The 21,007-nt window shown below is 53.9% G+C and overlaps 10 protein-coding genes across 10 annotated transcripts; 4 read left to right on the forward strand and 6 right to left on the reverse strand.

Moving 5' to 3' along the window:
• Nucleotides 1-80: 80 nt before the first annotated feature.
• Nucleotides 81-653, reverse strand: BJY04DRAFT_216382 (uncharacterized protein; the record flags this gene model as incomplete). The annotated part of the gene is made up of 2 exons (XM_073715736.1): nt 81-517; nt 584-653. The coding sequence occupies 2 exons, from the start codon at nt 651-653 to the stop codon at nt 81-83; spliced, it is 507 nt and encodes a 168-aa protein (XP_073573373.1).
• A 346-nt stretch (nt 654-999) lies between these two features.
• On the forward strand, nt 1,000-2,013 carry BJY04DRAFT_216383 (uncharacterized protein; the record flags this gene model as incomplete). Its single annotated transcript, XM_073715737.1, has 3 exons — nt 1,000-1,126; nt 1,191-1,424; nt 1,502-2,013. 3 exons carry the CDS (start codon nt 1,000-1,002, stop codon nt 2,011-2,013), a joined length of 873 nt encoding a protein of 290 aa, XP_073573374.1.
• A 479-nt stretch (nt 2,014-2,492) lies between these two features.
• Nucleotides 2,493-3,457, reverse strand: BJY04DRAFT_216384 (uncharacterized protein; the record flags this gene model as incomplete). Its single annotated transcript, XM_073715738.1, has 3 exons — nt 2,493-2,774; nt 2,978-3,265; nt 3,326-3,457. The coding sequence occupies 3 exons, from the start codon at nt 3,455-3,457 to the stop codon at nt 2,493-2,495; spliced, it is 702 nt and encodes a 233-aa protein (XP_073573375.1).
• Nucleotides 3,458-4,804: 1,347 nt separating this feature from the next.
• Nucleotides 4,805-6,476, forward strand: BJY04DRAFT_184892 (uncharacterized protein). The gene is made up of 2 exons (XM_073710686.1): nt 4,805-5,482; nt 5,551-6,476. Exons 1-2 carry the CDS (start codon nt 5,348-5,350, stop codon nt 6,031-6,033), a joined length of 618 nt encoding a protein of 205 aa, XP_073573376.1. The 5' UTR covers nt 4,805-5,347; the 3' UTR covers nt 6,034-6,476.
• Nucleotides 6,477-7,335: 859 nt separating this feature from the next.
• Nucleotides 7,336-9,900, reverse strand: BJY04DRAFT_206450 (ankyrin repeat domain-containing protein; the record flags this gene model as incomplete). Its single annotated transcript, XM_073713711.1, has 2 exons — nt 7,336-8,765; nt 9,009-9,900. 2 exons carry the CDS (start codon nt 9,898-9,900, stop codon nt 7,336-7,338), a joined length of 2,322 nt encoding a protein of 773 aa, XP_073573377.1.
• Nucleotides 9,901-11,094: 1,194 nt separating this feature from the next.
• On the reverse strand, nt 11,095-11,916 carry BJY04DRAFT_184897 (uncharacterized protein). The gene is made up of 3 exons (XM_073710687.1): nt 11,706-11,916; nt 11,408-11,641; nt 11,095-11,353 (listed from the first exon to the last, which is right to left on the reverse strand). The coding sequence occupies exons 1-3, from the start codon at nt 11,835-11,837 to the stop codon at nt 11,300-11,302; spliced, it is 420 nt and encodes a 139-aa protein (XP_073573378.1). The 5' UTR covers nt 11,838-11,916; the 3' UTR covers nt 11,095-11,299.
• A 660-nt stretch (nt 11,917-12,576) lies between these two features.
• BJY04DRAFT_184900 (GNAT family N-acetyltransferase) lies at nt 12,577-14,292 on the forward strand. The gene is made up of 2 exons (XM_073710688.1): nt 12,577-13,893; nt 13,960-14,292. Exons 1-2 carry the CDS (start codon nt 13,305-13,307, stop codon nt 14,196-14,198), a joined length of 828 nt encoding a protein of 275 aa, XP_073573379.1. The 5' UTR covers nt 12,577-13,304; the 3' UTR covers nt 14,199-14,292.
• Nucleotides 14,293-14,956: 664 nt separating this feature from the next.
• On the forward strand, nt 14,957-17,094 carry BJY04DRAFT_184902 (glycosyl hydrolases family 31-domain-containing protein). The gene has a single exon (XM_073710689.1). The coding sequence runs from the start codon at nt 15,075-15,077 to the stop codon at nt 16,875-16,877; it is 1,803 nt and encodes a 600-aa protein (XP_073573380.1). The 5' UTR covers nt 14,957-15,074; the 3' UTR covers nt 16,878-17,094.
• BJY04DRAFT_27001 (PLAC8 family protein) lies at nt 16,994-17,928 on the reverse strand. Its single transcript, XM_073720042.1, has 3 exons — nt 17,639-17,928; nt 17,494-17,591; nt 16,994-17,418 (listed from the first exon to the last, which is right to left on the reverse strand). The coding sequence occupies exons 1-3, from the start codon at nt 17,718-17,720 to the stop codon at nt 17,110-17,112; spliced, it is 489 nt and encodes a 162-aa protein (XP_073573381.1). The 5' UTR covers nt 17,721-17,928; the 3' UTR covers nt 16,994-17,109.
• A 611-nt stretch (nt 17,929-18,539) lies between these two features.
• On the reverse strand, nt 18,540-20,268 carry BJY04DRAFT_206454 (histidine phosphatase family protein; the record flags this gene model as incomplete). The annotated part of the gene is made up of 3 exons (XM_073713712.1): nt 18,540-19,875; nt 19,927-20,087; nt 20,119-20,268. 3 exons carry the CDS (start codon nt 20,266-20,268, stop codon nt 18,540-18,542), a joined length of 1,647 nt encoding a protein of 548 aa, XP_073573382.1.
• Nucleotides 20,269-21,007: the final 739 nt, after the last annotated feature.

Here is a 21,007-nt window from a genome sequence, read left to right on the forward strand (position 1 = left end):
ACCCCCTGTCACCCACCGCTTGCACAGTAAAGCTCAAGTAACCCAGCTCTCAGATCAAGTTGGAACGATAAAATAACCACCTATTCCTTCTTCCTTGCGAGCTCCCTGATCCACCCCAAGTATTCCTCTTCCATCCCATCATTGAGCTCACGAGCCTGGCTCAATTGCGTCCGCCACCAATCCATATCCTTGCAAGATTTTCCTTGAACAAAAGCCACAACCAGCTCCTTGCCTCTCTCGTCGCACGTAAACAAGGGGTGCATGACCCCCTGCTCTGCGAGCAGCCGAGCTTGACGCTCCAGCTCCAGCTGCCCGGCGCCTTTTACCTTTTTCCAAAGCCTGTTGAATTTCTTAACCTCCGAATGCGGACCCACAGGATCGTCACCATCCTCCTCCCCCGAACTGTGGCCATGTGGGAACATTGAAACGGCGGCTTTGGCGCCTCTTAGGTTGAATTCCTTCGCCCAGCCTGATTTTCCAGACTGCGAGGGAGTTTTATCCGAAGCTGGAAGAGTCCCTGGCGCGTCCCAGGCTTCGTTCCTTGCCCCTCAGGTGCCATCCGTAGAGATCCCTTCGGCGGCACAGGAGGCGTCGGTCGACTCGTTCAGGGGCTGGTCGTTGACCGACGTGGATTGCTGGGGTTCGGTAGACATATTCGTATATTTCGATCCGCAGGTGACGGTGGAGGACGGGGATGCGGTGCAGTAGTAGGAGATGGCGCCCGGATAGGTTGTGTATGGCAGCGTGTGTAGAGGGAGAGAGAAGAGGTATTAGAGAGGTTGCTAAAGAGTATCTAACACACAGCAAGCGAAAGTCAGTTAACTTGCTGTTTGCTTAACCCCTCCCCTAAACGACCTCAACTGGGTGTAACCAGCAAGCAAACAGAATGCCGTACCTACCTTCTTCACCGTTCTTTCAAGCTTCTTTCGCCTATCTCATACCTTTCTGATCTTCGTCCTGCCACCAGCAAGAGTTTTTGTTGCTTGCTAAGCCCTGAAAATGTCCGGCATATCAACGCCGCATGCGAGCATGCCCTCATCGCAGGGGGCTACTCAAACCACTGGCCTGACCACACCTCCACAATCTCTTCAGGAGGCAGTCGCTGTAAATCCCAGAAAATACATTGGTATCGTAGCAGCTCTTATCTTTGGCGGTTGGGTGGGGGTGACGTGCTAATCATGGCTGCTTAGGCTACCCCGAGCTTACCAAGTGGTTAGCTATAGAGGGTAACGGGTTCATGTTTCGACGCTTCGACCGACTTGCAGTCCGAGCCATCTTGAAATTGCAGGATGAGCTCGTCGAGATCGAAAAACAGATAGACGCCATCGACGAAGAACGCACCAAACCGGAGTCAGGCGATGTCGACAACGGAACACTGCGAGGCGATCCTCACCAGGAACGAAAGGAGCTGTTGCAGAAGGCATGTATGGCATTGGAGAGATACAGTAACAGCCCTCTACTTTATTCCGTGATGTTCGAGCTAACCACAAGGTCTCCTTAGACAAGTATGTCTACTCCCATATGCAGCTTCGATCTCGGCCAATCCCAAGCGATCTTGATCGAAAATCCCTGAATGCCTGGGTCAGGACTCACACCAAGCGCAACCCAGATCAGGGGCCCGTGGATGAGGCCGAGCTGGAGTACGTCAATGCTCCAGACCTCTTCACGATCTGGGAAACGACCGAGAGTCCGGTGCGGAAGCTCCTGGATTTATCCTCTCACTATCGCCGTGCCAGAATCTGGCAAAGAGAGGTGCACGCTTCGCTCGCCCCCCGGTTCCCGAACCCATACCAAGTCGTCACGGATGATGAGAGGATTGAGTGGGCGGCGGGCGTGGTGACGATCACAATCGGCGCACTGATCCTGATCGCTCCGATCTGGATCTTTGCAGAGGTCGAGCCACTGAGGATACGACTGGGGGTGATAACAGTGTTTATCACCACCTTCCTTGTCCTGTTGGCGATTGGGACCAAGTGGCGGCCCATTGAAGCCCTAGCAGGAACAGCAGCGTAAGCAACCACTTCCCAAAACACCAAGACAGTCACAACTGACAGGGTCGCTTCGTATTTAGATACTCCGCCGTTCTGATGGTGTATGTTCAAGTCGGACACTAGAGACGAAATGGGTTGCCTGGCATCTGTCCAAGCGAATGCTGGTCTGTGGGAAACACATAGGGTCTCCTTGAGTATGGAGTATGTCCAGAGTTTACATTATTGATTGTTTCTTTCCAGTACTCTCTGTTTCATCTGCTTCCAATGAATATGTCAAATGCTGTGGAACTCCAATCTAATATCAGTTCCCACGTTCGTGGTAGTAGTAGTACTCTAATAGCCTCCCTCTCTTATAACCTCCCTCTCTAGTAACCTCTCTCTTCCTCTCCAAACAGTCTTGTTTGTTCCCTTGCAGATGGACTTCGAATACCTTTTGAACCCACTCAACTCAACCTCATCGCTGCATGTCGTACACTCGTCAATACCTCTATGCACAGGCGGCTAAATGCCATCCGGACGTATGAGGGGCCGGGAAAGGCTCTCAGCCAGTGTACCTGCGTCAAGCCTATTCTGTAGCTCTTCGAAACACCTATGCGGGTTTCCGGCCTGCCTCCCCAGACTCACACTCCACACCTCGCGGTACTGCAATTTGATCCTTTCGAGGTATGCATCGCTTTCTGACCCCGCACCCACCGTGTAAAGCACATCAATCCATAAATTGAGCACGGCGTCATAGAAGGAGTCCGAGTCCGGGCTGTATAACGCACACAATATTGCAACGGCCTGGATTGTATTTAGCCGTGCACACACACATAGACTGTCACTCAGGGGTTTGGGTGCATCTTATCTCGATGAATCGTGGCTGCGTCAAATCAAGGAGACCGGTATGCCGCTGTGCCCGATATCCAAGCTGTGTCTCGGGAGTATCGAGCAAACAAAAGTTGGGGTCGTCTATAGTGCGGCGATCCTCGAACTCCGGAACCCACCAAAGTAAGCGTGACTTGCCGAATAGGCGATATCACTTTAAAGCGACCATGGCTCGGGTCGATGTGCAGGTGTAGATCAGGGATCAAGTGGTGCCGCTCATGCCGCAGGAAGTCATACGACAACCATGCCGTCTGGGGGATCTCGTCAAGCCAGGATGATTGAGATGCAAAGCGATCGCAGCGGAGCTCAGAGCACGAGGGATCGCGACATAGCGAGAGCTCGGGCAAGGTGGCTAGCAGATGAGCGACTCGAGCTATGTGGTGGTCCGGGAACACAAGCTCTATGTCCTTGACACAAATGATCATGGTTAGTACATGGAATACACCAAGGCTGCTTGGGTTACTTACTCGCACCAGAAGGTTTTCATAGGTCAGGGAAAGCCCTGCCCGACCCCAAACCACGCCGGCCATACCATTGGTCTCGAGGTTCAGGGCTTCACTTATGCGCGCAACGGAGGAACGGATGTCGTTGAACGGCATTTCGAGATCGAATCTTGATAGGCCGATGTGAGTTTACAGAGAAGCTGCGGAAAGAAGTTGAAGACTCGATGGCCAGCTCTGTTTTACAAAGAGCTGTGCTCCCTCAGATAGCTCCATGTATGCCTGCTCTTTGTGGCAAGGAACGCCATTGTCCTGTTGGTACCGCCTCGTGGTTTAACAATGGCTTTGTTGATCAACAAATCCATACTCTAGGCATGTCCTTGACCTTCTACAGGTCTTGTTCAAGTCTGGCGAATATAGCTCTGCACAAAGAACAAAATGAGCCCTAGTTAGTCGTGTGAGGTCGGAGATCTACATCAATCATCTCTCTACCTTCCTCCGCTTTTTTTCAATCTGGACTCAACATAACCCCCCCTACACTACCCTTACCACTTTATGATAAACTGTGGAGAACTAATCCCTCGCTTGACCAACTGAGGCTCATGCCAGGAAAGGGGCCCCGATCCAAGTCCACGACGTCTTCCGACAAGCGTAAGGTCCATATAGGAGCCGTAGGCCCCTGGCATGAACTTCTTGTCAGCTATATGTCATCGGACACTCCGTGCTGGCCGCGCATATTGGCCTTTCAAATGGGATGTAAGGTCCGGTCCAATAATGAGGATGGGAATGAGAGGGGTTGGCGCTGGCGTACTAAATTCGGAAGCACCACAATGATATCCGCCAGACATAGACACCAATGATCTAAGAAGCCAGCACCGGATCTGTGGCACCTCGGCTTTGTTGACAATAGCAAGGAGGGCCCGCAGTCATTACCGCCGGGAACAAGGTGGGAGAAGGCCGTAGCGATGCGGACAAATCTGCCAGTGCGGGCTTGGTTCATGTCCAGTTGTTACAGCAACTGCCAGCTTACGCCCGGAAGAGGTCAATCTAACTCTTGACTCGAATAGATGCACTATAATACTACCCCCAGCACCATTTTCCACCAGTAAGCATGGCCAGCTATGCCGCAGCTGCTGAGAGACTCCTCCCTTACAGTAAAAGGTGCCATCACTTCAGAATAACTTCAGGTGCAGGCTATAGCCCATCCTTTGTGGCTTACAGCCGCCCATTCTCACGTCGACCTGTGATGGTGGACATCGTTGGAGTGCCGGACTCGAGGCTCTCTCCTCAGACCATCTCGAGCCCACTGTACACGGAGACCATGGTCTTGAAAGTCCAGCTCTCATAGATACGACTAGGTAAGCACGGCCTAACACGGGCTTACGTGTCCCTCAAGATCCAAGATTGGCAACACATATCTTTCTCAAATATAACTTTCAATACCTCTTTCATCGAACGTTTGATCAGGCCTATGAATGAAAGAATTCGACTTGACAACCAAGGGCCCTGAAAGAAACGGTACGGATGAAAGGATCTAATCCTCGCTTTAAACTTCATATACCCACGAAACACCGAGGATTCCAGGGCGAGCACTCCGACCGCGTGGAGTTTCCATTGATTGCTGTGTTGAATTCATGGTGGCCATTCTACCAGGTGAAACGGTTCTTCCCATTGTCTGATACCCAGCACGGATTGTTTCTGGACTTTCTCGGCCCTCCTTTGTGGCTTTGTCCTATCAGTTATTCTCAACGCGCTTCTCTTTACCCATCTCCGGTTGCACCAAAGGACTTGAAAGAAAGGGCAGGGAGAATGCGGCAAAAGAACATAGGTAGCAAAGGAGAATGGTGAAACTACAGGAGAACGATGAGGCAGGACGGAGTCGCATGTTGTAGTCGAATGACTGCAGAACATTGCATCTGAACGGGTGGCACAGATGTTAGAAATACACCTGATACCACCGTCAATAGCTGTCTATCTTCAGTCAGGCCTCTCTCCCGACCTCTTCTTCTTCTTCTTCTTCTGCTCCTTCTCCATCCCGCACGATCAATCATGCCAATGTTAAAAAACCCTCCCGTCAAGGCCGCAGCAGCAGCAGCGGCTCAGATTTTCGAGCGCGAGGCGGTTCCGTACGTCATGCATGGCTGGACTGCGCTTGCGCTTGTTGGTGAGGATCTGGGCTATAATGTAGGTACACACAGGGGACCCGCGGTGCGGATGAAATAGCAAATGAGGCTAACGCACCCTCTATATAGGACATTGATTTTGTGATTCCGCAAAAGGATATGGACAGAGCGATTGAGGTCTTGAACCAAGAGCAATACCGGCAGTGCACCAGAGCGGACTGCATAGAGCTCCAGGTGGACCGAATGCCGTGGCTTGAAGCTCTACCGGAGGACACGCCAGCGCAGGATAAGATCAAGGAGCACGCATATATGGCAGCACCCCATAACCGGTACCACCCTGTTGCAACTGTCCACTTCCATCGCAGCGGCAGCATTGTTATCTCCCTCCACCATCAGGAGTGCATGCTGTGGTGGCTCCCTGAGCTCCAGGCAGGTCCGATGCCCCAAAGGGATGATACCTTCATCCTGTCAAACGACAAGTTCCGGGTAGTTCCCCGGGGAACAAAGTTCGCGCATGGTCCATTGGCGGCGACTGATCCTGTCTACCGTCAGATACACACCGAGGGCAGAAGTGACGGATCCTCTGGGCCCTGGAGCATCTACCTCCGGTGAGAATCCTCAGCCCCCGTGCCATGACTGAGGCAATCATCTTTTGCATGGTCCGCGATTATTACCATGTCGATCATCTGGGACAACTATGGTTCTTTATGCTGGAGCGCCGAGGGGAAACGTTCAAGTATCGCAAGCGACCAGGGTCCATCAACATGATCCTGGGTCATGGCCTTCAGGAATTCTGGATGTACTGGAACGGGATGTACCCGGGCATGCCCTCGGAGCCGGCGCTCCTCAAGTGGCGCACTCAGATGATCATTGAAGGCAAATTGGGTGAGATGCCGCCTCAGCGGCTACCCGATGGCGAGATTGTGGAGTGATTGTGCCCTTTTTCGTTGATCTTTGCTGCTATGTTCCGTCTCGTGTCATTCGCTTGGTTTGTGTCTGAGACTTTGCTGTCTTTTCTTTGATTGTTTCTGATCCTGTTTGTAGCTGGCTACTTCCAAGATGTTTTGCATTAGGCTTTGACATCACAATTCAACTGTAATCGATCGATATCACAAGGATACACCTCCTCACATATGTTCAGTATACATCCCCTACTCTTACATGCGTCTGTCTGCTCAACACGTCCTCATGCATCTAGACCAGAACCCTCTGTAAGCTCCCGGGAAGCTTTATCTCAGCTGTCTTGAGCATTGTGTCCAATCAGACCCTCAGCCCGGTGGTCATTGTGATGCCAGACTTATTATTGTTGCCTCCGGTTTCAATCAAACACATAGTGCCGGCCGCCTGATACAGTCGGCAAGGTAACTGCGTTCCTTATGCGGTTCATCCCATCATGCTTGTTACAGTGCCATCCGAATCGTAGACCCCGATCCGTCCAGCCTGGTCCTCCCAATTCTTGCTAGGGCTGTGCACAAAACATTTGCCTCTCCTCTTGCGGGCTATACGGGCCTTGGCTGGCTCTTGGAAGGAGGATCTATTGAACGGAATGCCCTCCCACTGGTCCAGTGGCCTCGTATTTCATGGCCCTTTGTGCGTATTTGGTCAACGCTCGGGGTCAAGTGGGTAGGCCGAATCCGGAAGTTTCTTTGTGACGGGGCCGGGGGCTGGGCATGAGAGCATGAGCTTTGTTCTTCTAGACTCTGTTGATTGGCGCTTCCTTCTCATATCACGCGCAGAGAGTTCGGGTTGAGGACCGTAGGGAGGAACGGTTGATGTGAGCGAAAAAAGAAAAGAAACCCAAGTCGGTCTTGCATTAAGGTACAGGCAAAGTCATTCACATGTTGACTTCCAGGATATATACACAAACATAAACATAAACATAGATAACGCCAGCACCGATAGGCAATACCAAAATCAAACCCTCGACCCCCGCCGCAATAACTCCACCCCCTCCGGCCAGTCCGACGTCTCCGCCATCTCAACCACCCCCCGCCCCGTCTCATCCTTCTGCTCGAAATCGACCGGTCCACCCTTTGCGATCAGGAGCTGCAGCAGCTCTAAATGCCGGTCTTCGATCGCCTGCATGATCGCGTTCCAGTCGCGGTAGCACTTGTTTGGGTCTGCGCCCTTTGAGAGGAGGAGCTCGATCATGCTGAAATCCCCCTCCGGGCAGCGCCGGATCGCCTTGACGATGGGCAGATGCTCGCCGGGCGCATTGGGGTCCGCGCCGCCTTCGTCGAGGAGGTAGTGCACGATGTGGGAGTGCTGCTCGCGGAGGGCCGTGGTGAGAGGGGAGAAGACCCCGCCGTTTTTCCACTCTGCGCTGGCGCCGGCGGCCAGGAGGAGCTTGATGCTTTCGAGTTGGTTTGCTTGCACGGCTTTCTCGACCACGCCTTTGTGTGCGGAGAGGTTGGTGATGGAGGGTAAGAGGAGGCGGAGGAGCGCGGGGGACTTGGTCGCCATGTAGATGGGCCAGTCTTGGCCGCGGAGGTTGGGGTCTGCGCCGTTGGCGAGAAGGTATTTGAGCATCTCGATGCGGTTTTCGCGGATCGCGGTTGTGATGGCTGTGTGGCCGTGCAAATTGCGCGCGTTCAGATCGACCTTGCCTTGCTCGACGAGCCAGTGCAGGGCCTTGAAGTTGTTTTGCTCGATGGCGCATTCGGCGATGCCGGGGGGGTTCTTGAGGTCGGCGCCTGCGGCTAGTAGGTCTGGGAGGAATTGCAGTCGGTTGTGGGTGATACACTTCCAGGCTGGGTACTCTGATGCCATGAGGTTGGGGTCTGCGCCATGGTGTAGGAGTAGGGTGATGATATCTGGGCGGTCGTCGCGGATGGCGGAGCAGAGCGGCGTGTAGATTCCGTCTTTCTTGAGATTTGGGCTCACGCCCGCTTGCAGCAGAACGCGCACGGCGTCAATGCTGTTGACGCTGGTCGCTTGCTCCATCAGTCCGGGGGTCTTGTGGATGTCTGCCCCGCGCGCGAGCAGGATCCGCAGGCAGTCGTGTCGGTACACGGCCGACCACAGGGCGTGCTCGGGTCCTGGGAGGTTTGGGTTCGCGCCGTGGTCGAGAAGGACTGTCACGATGTCTGGCTGGTTGGTTTGCACCGCTTCGCAGAGGGCTGTTTTCCCATGATTATCCTTTTTATTAGAGTCGCACCCAGCGCTCAGGAGGACCTCTATGAGAGCTGTTGATGCGTGCCCGCGGATCGCATGAATCAGTATCGTTGTGTCGGCGACCTGCTGATTCGGGTCGGCGCCGGATTTCAGCAGCATCTGCGCTTCCTCAGCGAAAGACTGCTCCACTGCCAGGAGAAGCGGTGTCTTGCCTTGTGGGTTGGGCAGGTCTGGGTGCGCTTTATAGAACAGCAATATCCGCAGGCTTTCCAAGTCCCGCTGGTTGACGGCTTCGCTGAGTGGGTGCACGTCATCTTGCTTGTCTGGCGATGCCCCGCTGCCTAACAGCTGCTCCAGAAGACCGTGGTTGCGCCCCCGCAGGGCAAATGCCAGACTGTTTCGCTGGGGTGGTCCATCCATCCGCGCCTTCGGATACGGCTCTATTGTCGCGAGGCTGTGTTTGCTCGATGTACTCGGATTATGACTCGATTCGCTGTTCTGTCGCGTGTAGACTTCCGCCACCGATGTCGACGGCAAACTCATCTTGGGCTGCCGAGGCGGGTGTTGCCGATACTCAAGGGTCGGCGATCTCTCGGTCTCGCGACCGGAGTGCGAGACGAGGAATGTGTTAAGGGAGAGGATCGAAGACATGTCGTCGGCGACACTGTTCGGGTCTTCTTGCGAGAGACTTTCGCGGGGCTCGTGCGTGGCGTCGGTGTATCGTGCACGATTCTGCGATAAGGGCGAGTCCTTCGGGGGCACAGAGGGCGACGAGCGCGTGGAGTGGGACGAGCGATCCAATTCGATTGGGTTGACTTTGTTGATGGCCATTGCAGACCGGCCTTTCGCAATGCGATCAAGCGCAGCTGCGAGACTGGCATACCCGATCCCGACCGACTCTTCCGGGCGTGCTTCGCCCAGCGACCAGTGGAAGGCCATCCCGCTGATCTGTAATGTTTCGTTGGTTTTCTTGAGCGACTCGTGGATGCGCGTGAGCTCCTGGCCTGGACGGTGGAGGCCGCGCTGCAGCTTTCCCCAGGTTCCGCGATGCTCATACTGCACGAGCTTCAGGATCAACTTCTCGAGCTGCTGGAAGTCGCCGTATGCGGTGATGAATTTCTTCTCGACTTCGTTGATGACGACCTCCGGAAGGGCGCGGTTGGCCGAAGCCAGCTCGGTGACGCCGGCTTCAATGGCCCAGAGGGTGCGGCAGGTGTCCAGAAAAGTATGCGACAGATCACGGAAGCCGCTCGGGAGGTCTTTGGTGGTGCTGATGTAGTTGAGCATGTGCACTGAGATCTGGTTGCCTAGCTGCGTGGCTAGGGCCGAGACCGCACGGATGGCTTCCTCTGCCGGAGCCGGCATGTTGCGAGAGTGAGAGATGCGATGGGAAGAGAAGAAAACAGGAGGAGGAAGGCGAGATTGCGCGACCTTGACTGGCCTGGCAGGGACTAAATAATAACTATCTGGACAGAAGCAGGGAAGCTAGAGGGGGCTAAAACCTCGTGGCCACTCGATCTCCGATTTGGGTTCAACGCCCGATGGCATCCTTGCAAGATCATTGGGTCAAAAGTCAAGACCTCGTGGTCGATGGAGTACGGGGTCGATGGCAAAGGGGGTGGCATTCCAATGATTCCACACAATGGCCATTCAGGCTGGATCTTGAGACATGGAACCAAAGTGCATGACTGGCAGTCAAACAAGCAGGAGGTCAGAGCCAGAGAACGAGTCGGTAGAAAAGGACAGGTGGGATAGCGTCTCCACTGCAGCAAACTCTAAGCAGATTGCTCGTTGCCTCTGTGATAGTCATTAGTTTCCTCCCTGACTCGTGCCCGTGGAGTCTAGATCGTGGACCTCACCTGAAGAACGATGGAGAACTTTCCTCGTGAAACAATTCGACTGGTTTCGTCTGTTCAGTATGCGTTTCAAATGCCCACATTCCTCACTCCTACAAGAGACGGAGTTGTTGGCTTCTCAACACTGAACAAACACATGTCGCCCGATCTGAAACACGCCAAGCAGTCGCTTGTGCAGTGATTGCGTTGCTAGCATCCTTCGGCAAGCCACCGATAGAGCAAGTGGGAGCAACAACCGACAATATCTCGTGGGTCTGGGGTAGTTACTTGTAGCTACTAGCTATACGCAGATCTGGGGCGAACCCGCTTCCTTCGTGGAATGTGATCTATCATTTTCATTGAGAACCCGTCTGTGCAGGTGCTTAACTTGACCTCTCGAGAGTCGGCAGCAGTAGTAAACTAGCGGTCTGGAATTGGACCATGCTAGTGATGCATGTTTGCCTCGCGCCTCCGATCCAGATCTCTGGGCGCAAGATGCCCCTGCAGGGAGTTACAGCTGATAACTACTCAAATTCAGGTTTTGATTTGGGGCGTCGGTCCGCACAGCAGCTGCAAGGTTCATACACTTCGTATAAGGCGCCGTGCGAGCGAAATGCCGGTAGGATTCAGTCTAATCTACGCCCGGTCGCATCAGGAACCACATTGCTATATGCCATATGGTACTTTGGCGATGTTGCATCCGCCGGGAGATCGCCTTCGGGAACCCCGACGGCCAGCACAGAATAGTGAACTGTATACCAAGAAATATAATCTATTTTCAATGATAAGAACCAAAAGAATAAGCCCACTACAAGCTCATCAAGTAACCATACAATATCTCAACCCCTATATAGGTTACTTTATTCATATACACAAAGATCGCATCATCAATCATCACCCCATGCTCATCCTCCTTCCCGAAAACCACTCTATACAATCGTCGCGGTCGTATTCACCACCTCGAAAAACGGCCAGTTCGCCGCCTATACACGTTAGCATCCTCCCACTGCTAATCGACAAAGATAGGACAAGCTCACCCCCACGAGCGCCGCATGCGCTACACCCACTACAGCCGGTCCGCTCTGCGCAGTTTCCGGGATCGTCACGGTGAAATTCTCATATGGCAATCCTGTAGACTCATGGTACGCTGGGGTGAATGAGCCCGTGTACAACTTTGTGCCTAGCACGGAGGTAGCGTCGTAGCAGTGGCCCGTGCCGCAAGGCTGGATGCCGATTGCGATGCCGATTTCGGTCGAGCCGGTTAGGGAGTTCTATCACCATCAGCACAGTACACTAGGATGCATTGTTCTCGGAGGGGCTGAGGGGATGGCGTACAGGCCGTGTAACTTGTACTGTGATTTCATCGCCGGCTATTAGGTCACTGCCGTCGGGGAGGTTGACGAAGACGTTCTGCGCGAGCGCTGTGGCTGCGAGGGTGATGGAGGTGAAGAGGGTGAGTGGCTTCATTCTGATTTCCGATCTGTGTGTGTTGTGAAGTTATGAGTGTGCTTGTTGATACACTCTAGGCGTACAGTGTAGGTCCCTTTTATACCTCCCACCCCCACTGTCACGGGGGACTCGGAGTTTATAAGGGCTGAAGTTTGCGAAGCTGTGAGACACTACTTCCCTCTGATAGGCCAAGGAAACAAATGAACGCATCAACTGATGAAAGTCGGGTCATTCGGCGCCGATCGGTCGTGTTCAACCACCGCGCAGCCCAAGTGCTAAGTCGACGCAATGCGATGACGATGGCGGAGTACCCATTCGGAATGCATTCCAGCTTGCTCAATGCGGTTGGTGCTGTCGATCACTAATTCTTTGGGGAATGATTCGCCGCCGCCCTTGCTGGCTTCTATTCAGATCCGAGGGATGCGAGGGGATGGATGACATGGCTGAGACATGTCTGGGTTGGATGGAAGTTGGAGAGCTCAGCTACTGGCGGACTTGCTGGAGCATCAAAACTGTACAGTCAAAGTACTGGTTTGGATTGACCGGTTGATAATCATGGCGTCGGTCGGACTTTCTACGGACTATACAAGGGACTGAAATAGTAACAATGCTTTGCCAGCCCTGAAGTGTCCCCACATTCTATTTCTACCTGTATTGACGTGCCGCAGAGTCTTGTTCAATCTTAGCTTCAGCCTCCAGCACTCCATGTCTCTCCTGTCGTCAGCGGGACGCCTAATACCGCAATGCTATTTCTATATGCATGGAGTAGGCACCACTTATACCTCTGGTAGCTCGTAGGCTGAGATGTTGCATGTCTTCCTGACTGATTCGCCGCTTACGCTCCGTCATCCGGGCTTACTGTCCTACAGCCTGCGAGCTGAGCTTGTCTATGACCTTCTACTCAGCCTCCGGCACTGTTTGCCGTGGACTAATCACTGGTCGAAGGTATGATGAGACAATTCCGGCGCGGATTGAATCCTCATCAAGAGCAATTCACGCCTGCGCCTGCGCATTATGGTAGCATGGACGCACTGGCTTGACTTGGAAAACACCAGCAGCATAGTGATTGGAAGTTGGAGACATGGGCCCAAGTCAAATCCTGCTGCCCCATCAGAGTTAACTGATGATTTGGAATATGTTGATGGTAGACCATTACTTCTGCTGAGTCTGGTGATGAATAATCGACGGCCGCGAAATATATATATCGAGACACCGTGGCTTCTCCGAGTTCAAAAAGTAGGGCGGTGCCCGAGAGTCTGTACTGTAGGAGAAACGCTGCTACCTACTTACTCCCAACAGCCTGTATAAAGGACCAGATGAAGGCAAGAGCTGTCATGACAAAGACACTCCAAGAACCCATCGCGAAGATCAGTGCACCGCCTCAGGCACTAACCAAGGCACCAACCAAGAGCACCAAGCCAGGCACCAGCGGGTACCTGAGCACGTGACCACAGGGGCAGGGGAGTGGCAGTGTTGCGACCGAAGATGATCGAACCGACAATGCACTACTCCCTCTCCAGCTGCATCCTCACCATCGCCATCTCCCTCCTGCTCTGCTCCCTCCTGCTCTGCTCCCTCCTGCTCTGCTCCCTCCTCTCGACTACCTCCGCCCAATCCCTCCAAGCAACCGCCCTCCAACACCCGCTCGAATTTCTCCCCACCTGCCCGGTCGCCGAAATGAACTTCACCCTCGTCCCCGCAATCCCCGCTGACGCGCCCCGCCTCGCCGAGATCTACTTCAGCGCTTTCACAAACGAGCTCAGTCGCCGGCTGTTTCCGCGGGCGGAGGATACCGAGGCTTTTCAGATTAGGGGTCTTGAAGAGAATGCCAGGGAGACGCAGTCGGGCGGGAAGAAGACGAGCTTGATTAAGGTTGTTGGGACAAACGATGCTGGGGAGGAGGTGATTGCGGGATATGCGCTCTGGAAGTTCCATGGCGATCAGGAGGAGACTACAGGGAAGGGGGCAGAGAAGACCGAGTGGCCAGGGAGTAGCGACGGCGAGCTGTGTGATAGCTTTTTCGGGAAGGTCACCGCAGAGCGTGAGAGGGCGGTTGGGGAGCAGAGGCATTATTGTACGTTTCTCCCTCTTTCTATTCTCTCACCCACTGTCTGCGCACTACTGACTTCTTTGTGTTTAGACCTCTCCATCCTCGCCATCGATCCCGCCTTTGGTCGTCAAGGACTCGGTGCGAAGCTGTTGAAATGGGGTCTGGATCGGGCGGACGAGGAGCGCGTGATTACCTTTATTTCCGCATCGCCGCAGGGACGAGGGCTGTACGAGAAGCATAACTGCCGGGCGTTGAATAATTATGAGGTTGTCCCGGGGTATCGGGAGACGTCGATGATCAGGCCTGTTGGGGGGATGTCGAGGAGGTAGTGGAGTACAAGAGTATAGAGTGTATGTAGACTGGCATCTTGGACATATAAATATCACACCGACATTACATGCAAAGAAACAGAGTTGCCATCCAGACCAATGACAACCAGCATGAGCTGTCACCAGTGCGTTGTCGTCATGCAGTGCGGGGTCTCCAACTCACAGAAATACCCCCATCCCCCCTTTGAGGTCAATCCATTTAACTACCAGCCATAACCAACCATGAACAATCCCACCGCCACTCCCACCTCCATCATCCTCGGCCCAACTTACCGCTTCACCCTGCTCACCGACCGCCTCATCCGCTTTGAATGGGCTGCCGACGGCACCTTCGAAGACCGCCCCTCCACCCTCGCAACAAACCGGGCCTTCCCAACTCCTAAGTTCCGTACAGTAGACGATCCCACCGAGCTCCAGATCATAACCGACCATTTCCACGTCAGCTACGTCAAGAACCAAAAATTCAGCCCCGAAAGTCTGGTTTTTCACTTCAACGGGAAATCCGTCAAGTATGGCACCCCCTGGCGGTTTGGGACCCCCACAGAGTTCAACCTCGGTGGCACGGCGAGGACGCTAGATGGTGTTGATGGCCGGTGTGATATGGGCACGGGGGTTCTATCGAAGGCCGGCTATGCGGTGATTGACGATTCGACGAGTATGCTCTTTGATCTTGATGTTGATGGGCGTGGGTTCGTTGCGCCGAGAAAGACCGGCGAGCGCTTTGATTACTACCTCTTTTGCTACGGGAGGGAGTATAAAGAGGCGATTCGCGCATTCTATGATCTCTCGGGGAAACAGCCGCTTATCCCGCGGTTTGTGCTCGGGAATTGGTGGAGTCGGTACCATGCGTATACCCAGGATGAGTATGTGGGCTTGATGGATAGGTTTGAGCACGAGAAGATCCCGTTCTCGGTTGCGGTGCTGGATATGGATTGGCATCTTGTTAGGGATCATCGAGTGCCGCATGCTGGCTGGACGGGGTATACTTGGGATGAGAGGTTGTTTCCAGAGCCGGAGAGGTTTAGGAGGGAGATGCGACAGAGGCGGTTGAGGGTTACCTTGAATGATCACCCGCATGGGGGCGTGCATGCATTTGAGTCTGCGTATGAGGAGATGGCGAAATTTCTGGGGGTGGATACGGCGGATAAGAATGCGATCTTGTTCGATCCGACAAACCCGAAGTTCATGGAGGCGTACTTTGGTATCCTTCATCGCAGGCTGGAGGATCAGGCCTGCGACTTTTGGTGGGTTGATTGGCAGCAAGGACCGCATTCGAAGATTCCTGGGTTTGATCCTCTCTGGCTACTCAACCATTTTCAATATCTTGACAGCGGCAGAGAAGGCCATACTCCTCTGATCTTCTCTCGATATGGCGGGCCTGGCAGCCACAGATACCCCATTGGATTCTCCGGCGACACTGTGGTGAGCTGGGCGTCGCTTGCATTCCAGCCAGAGTTCACCGCAACCGCTTCCAACATCGGCTATGGATGGTGGAGCCACGATATAGGGGGTCATATCCGTGGTGTTCGAGACGACGAGCTCCTCGCGCGATGGACGCAGCTCGGCGTTTTCTCACCTATCATGCGCCTACACTCTACCTCTTCGCGCTGGATGTCGAAGGAACCCTGGCTATACAGTGAAGAGACCCGCAACGTAATGACCTGGTACCTGAACTACCGCCACCGTCTCGTACCCTACCTCTACTCGCAGAGCGTCCTTGGTCATCGCAATGACGAGCCTCTAATCCAGCCGATGTACTGGTCGTACCCGTACACGAACCAAGCATACGAAGTCCCAAATCAGTACTATCTAGGCCGTGACCTCCTCGTCGCGCCTATCGTCCAGCCTCGTGACAAACGCACAGGTCTTGCCTCGGTTCAAGCCTGGCTTCCTCCTTGCGGAAGATTTGTCGATATCATCACCAACACGGTCTACGACGGCGACCGCGGAGTCACCTTCTATCGCTCTTTGAAGGAGTACCCGGTCCTCGCAGCAGAGGGGTCGATTATCATTACAGACGGCAGCGTCTCGCAACACGGGACAGCAAACGCAACCGTGCACGAGATCCTTGTTGTCGTTGGTCGGGATGGCGCAACGAGCCTGATTGAGTCGCCGGCAGATGATTCCTTCGTTTCAAACGCCTTCCAGAGTGAAGACCTGTCCGAGACAAAAATCACATACACGCAAGGAGACGGCAAACTCACCATCCTATCCCCGAAACCGAGGAAGTGGATCGTGCGCTTCTTTGGGATTCCTTCCATCCCATCGGGCCTCAAAATCACGGCCAACGGGACCAATATAGATCTAAGCACAACCAACTCCGTCTCAGCAAGGAATAACATTACAGCACTTGAGATATCACTCAGCGATGACGAAGCTGCTCCCAGTGGTGGTACCGAGAACATCACGACAATCGAGCTCGGATCGAAGCCCCAGCTTGCTGTGATCGACCACACGGAACGTCTGGAGGAATTGATCCGCGGGTTCCAGATAGAGTTTACCTTGAAGGATAAGCTGTGGGCGGCGCTGGAGGGGTGGAAGGAGAGGCCGTTGACTGCGATTTCGTCTCTGTTGGCGCTGGGAATTGATACGGAGATTGTAGGGCCGTTGGTGGAGTTGGTTTCGGCGGACTGCAGGACGGCAGAGGAGAGACGGAGTGAGGCGATCGTGGTTCGTTAGGTGGTACACAGTGAAGGGGAATATGGTACTCCGTACAGGATGTCTATAATACACTGTCATGGACCTCTGATCGAGACGACTACAATTTCATGACCAGCACTGCCTCATATCCAGCTAGTGATACATTGCAGCCCATATCAGACCCCATATAAGCAATACAAACCACCGAAATACGCACCAGTCAGCAAATACCAACTGTTCAACACCGCAGCGCCGGATAAACCTACGCCAGCTAAGGATACTGCATCCCCCGCGTCTTCTGATACCCCTCCCCTTGTTGACCCTGACCCTGACCCTGAGCTCTAAGAACCTCCTTCTCCTCCTGCACAAGCCCACAGCACCGACAGCAGAACGCTCCCGCAAGATCTTCCACAAATGACCCCTCAATCCCGTGCTTCGCCTGTATTCCCCCCTCGGGCATCCCGAGCACACGCTCGAGATGCGTCTCGCTGATCCCGTATTTCTTGCGCAGGTCGTCGCGCTTCTTCGCTTGGATGAGGAAGGATGCGTTGAAGCAGCTTAGGCCGCACCAGAGGAGGCACTAGTTGAGAGTTAGTAGGGCTGAACTGGGTTGGAGGAGCGGGTGGGAAGGGAAGGGAAGGGAAGGGAAACGCACGTTGTCGTTGATAGGGCTGTAGTTTGCCAACGAGGGGTCGGCGATTCGGGCTTGCGTTTTGCCGAAGAGGATGCATGGGCAGCACCAGGCCATTAGACCTGGGGGTGTTAGTTTGGATGTAAGTGGATGGGAGAAACGCGCGTACAGGTGTCGACGGGGGTCCAGAATTGCCAGAAGGAGTAGGACCAATTGCGGCCGGAGGCGGGGGGTGGGATTGGTTCGGCCATTGTTGTTGTTTGTAGTGGTAGGAGAAAGACCTGCAGAGGGGAGGAAAAGACAGAAAGAGAAAGAAAGAGTGTGGACCTAATATGCTCTGTTGCAGAGAGTGTGTTGTCTGGAAGGAGTGACTGGAGAATGAACGTGGATGTGAATGCTAGTCTCTAAAAGCATCAACATGAAAAAGGGGGTTCCATCCCTCTTTATGTTCGTGCAAGCTTTCTCTTTCCTTTCAGCTCTGTCCCAGGAGCCTCGTATCAGGAAATAACAGTGGATAGTGATATCCCACCCACCCAACCAACCCCTGCCGAGCTCGTATCCAGCGCCAATCTTCGTACCTGGACCCATCACATACGAGGAGCCGCCGAATCAAGCTGCGGCTCTGTGTTTAGGTGATGACCTGTTCGCTCGATGCTCAGCCTCATGTTTCCACGGGTTGTGTGACTCGTGAGTTTTCCGAGATGGCTTGGAGGATGCCTGAGGGATGCGCTTCCTGGATCGGGGGGGCAGTTCATCCCTGCTAGGGGAAGAGGAACTTTACGAGAGGTGCTGTTCTGAGTTAGACTCGCTTATTGGGGCTGTTTTGGGGTTATGGTGAGGCATCCTGGAATGGGGCGGACTGCTCTGCGGGTGCAGGTTTCATTGGAAGTCGTGCGAGATGTCCTGAAATAGATACTGTAGGTGGATGGTGCTTTTATAATCATAGGAACCCTTGCGGCTGATATGAATCTCAGGAATGCAAAGATCTGTGCCAGCCTGCTTCTCTTCTCGCATCAAGCATCCCTCTCCCCCGATTGAGAGACTAATATTCATAACCTACGAACCTGATCTCATTGCGGAGGAACACCATCGGTAACACCCCCATAAGCCCCCATATCCCAATCCCCCTCACAAGAATACTCAAACCGCGCCTTCTCGAGACTCCTCTCCTGCACCTTCAGAAACGTCTCCAGCTCACACCACCCATCGTCCCGATACTCGCACTCCTCAAAGCTAGCATGCAGCGGCACAGTCCGCTGGTTCAGCATAAAATGCATATAACTCGCCCTGCCTGATCGCGGAATATACTCGTCACCACCCTTACGCGAACGCCTCGCCCTCACCTTCCGCGGCGCATCAATAATCTCGATATTCAACCGCCCAGCAAACGGCGTCACTCTGTCAGCGTGAAACTGCTGATTCCGCGGCGGTCCGGTCGCCGGTAGATGCTGCGCGAACTGCGTGATGCCAAACGCCGACAGTGCCGCCATGATGCTTGCGTCATGCCCGAAGTCGAAGAACAGGGACTGGTCGAGCGGGAATGTGACCGGGTTGGTGTCGAGGGTTAAATTTGCGCTGCTTGCGCCGGCTGGAATATCAAGGAGGTGTCCGTTGACTCGTGCAAGGAATTCCTGGACCCAGGCGATGCCGCTGGCGCGGGAAATCGGGCTGCCGAAGCCCATCAGCGAGGAAGACATGATTGACGATGCGTACGAGTAGCCTTGCCATTCTGCGTAGGTGAAGAGGGAGCAGAAGGGGCTGTAGCCGAAGCTGACGGTTTCATACGCGCAGAGGGTTTGCGCGTTTGCGGTGTCCGTTACGGTCCAGTTGTAGGTTCCGGTGTGCTTTTGGAGGGTGTGAGTGCGGTGCTTGAGGTAGATGGTCTGCCACTCTTTCATTGCGTCGTTTTCGAGGCTGCTGAAGACCTGTGCGGCGTTTTTGCAGATGGACATTCCGGTTAGGGAGCTGTTGAATCCGCTGCCGGAGATGAGGGGGAGGATGTTTGCGTTGTTGCGCCACTCGAGCCCGAAGAAGCCGGCGAGAAAGTTCTCGGCGCTTTTGAGGGCGCGGTCGCTGGTTGTTGAGCGGACGATTAGCTTGGAGCTGGTGTTGTAGAGGGCGCCGTAGTTGTAGAAATGCGACACGCCGCTTTCGAAGAGTTCCTGGCGGCCTTTGGGGACGAGTATGTTGATGCCTTGGTTCCAGGTGTAGTTGTTTAGGAAGGATAGGGCGCCGGTGAAGGTGGCTGTTGCGTTGGCGAGGCTCTGTGCCCATTGGCCGATGGTCTCTGAGTCGGAGGGATAGCGGGAGCCATGGCGGTGGATGAGGTGTACTTGGGATATGTTTGAGCCCTTGGGGAGGGGGTACTCGTCTACGCCAAAGCCTTCTTCAGGGACAAAGTAGGGACTGCCCACCTCGTTAGTCTACAGACAGACCATGGTCAAGAAGTGGGTGTACCTCAAGTTGCCCATCAGGTGGAAGATGTTCCTGCCCTTGGAGCCCTGGATTGGCTGCGATGTTTGCAGCGGGTCATTTGCAATGAAGGTCTTTTGGCCGGAATAGACAGGGTTGGTCTCAGCTAGCATAGGCGCAGAGCCGGTAGCGGTGACACCTATTCTCTGTTGTCAGTGCATATCTCGAACTCTTGACATGACAACTACCTTCATAACTCTGCGGCCTGGTTTGAAACCAATCCGGTTCTGTAGTTGAAGTCGGCACAACACCAGTAGTTGTCTGGTCTTTGACTGCAAGAGCTGTAGCGCCAGATGCTGCTAACAGAGTCAGAGTCACCCAACGCATGGTTAGTGGTGGTTTACTGCTCCTTGCCAGGTTCCTGTTGATGTTTGACATCTGGGAATTCGGAAAGTTATATCTCTACACAGGGAACTGCGAGGCTACAGGATCAACTCGTTATGCGGGACAGTATTGAGATTGAGAGTAAATTGGAGTAGGTATAGATCAAACAACAAGGCCACAGATCTCCCGTCCTGGGCGCACGTGTGCGCCACTGGTGGACCCTTTTCTCTAAGCGATGCTCTTGTCGACCTCGCTTATTTAAGAAGGATCATTCTACGTAAGCGATGCTCTTACTGACCTCGTGGGTGGAGGTTCGTACAGCACAATGGACGGAGTCGCAGAAGGTACGCAACCCCTGCAACGATGAACGCAGGAACACAACTCAAGCGATCAAGCGATCATGGTATGAACTCGTTAAGCCGTCTATAAACTCCGCAGAAGCTGACTTCTAGGCAGGGGAGGCGTCTTTGTCGACTGCACCCTTAACCCCGGCATTAGGGTTGAGATCTAGGAAAGTCCACCTGTTAACGGAACAATCAATGAAGTTCTTTATACCTGGTTTAAACTCTCCGGACGGAGTCTTCTTGTGTGTTGAATCGGTAACTCGATCCTATATCTTAGATCTCCTCGTTTCTTCCTTGATACCGCTCTTTCCACAGCGTTCGGCTGCCCTCAACATACCATTCGCTCACAGGAGCAAATCACTGAGAAGCCATCTCCACTGCCAACCCGATTCCACGGG

Source organism: Aspergillus karnatakaensis (genome assembly GCF_047715665.1).
Source record: "Aspergillus karnatakaensis strain CBS 102800 unplaced genomic scaffold BJY04scaffold_14, whole genome shotgun sequence".
Lineage (NCBI taxonomy): Eukaryota > Fungi > Ascomycota > Eurotiomycetes > Eurotiales > Aspergillaceae > Aspergillus > Aspergillus karnatakaensis.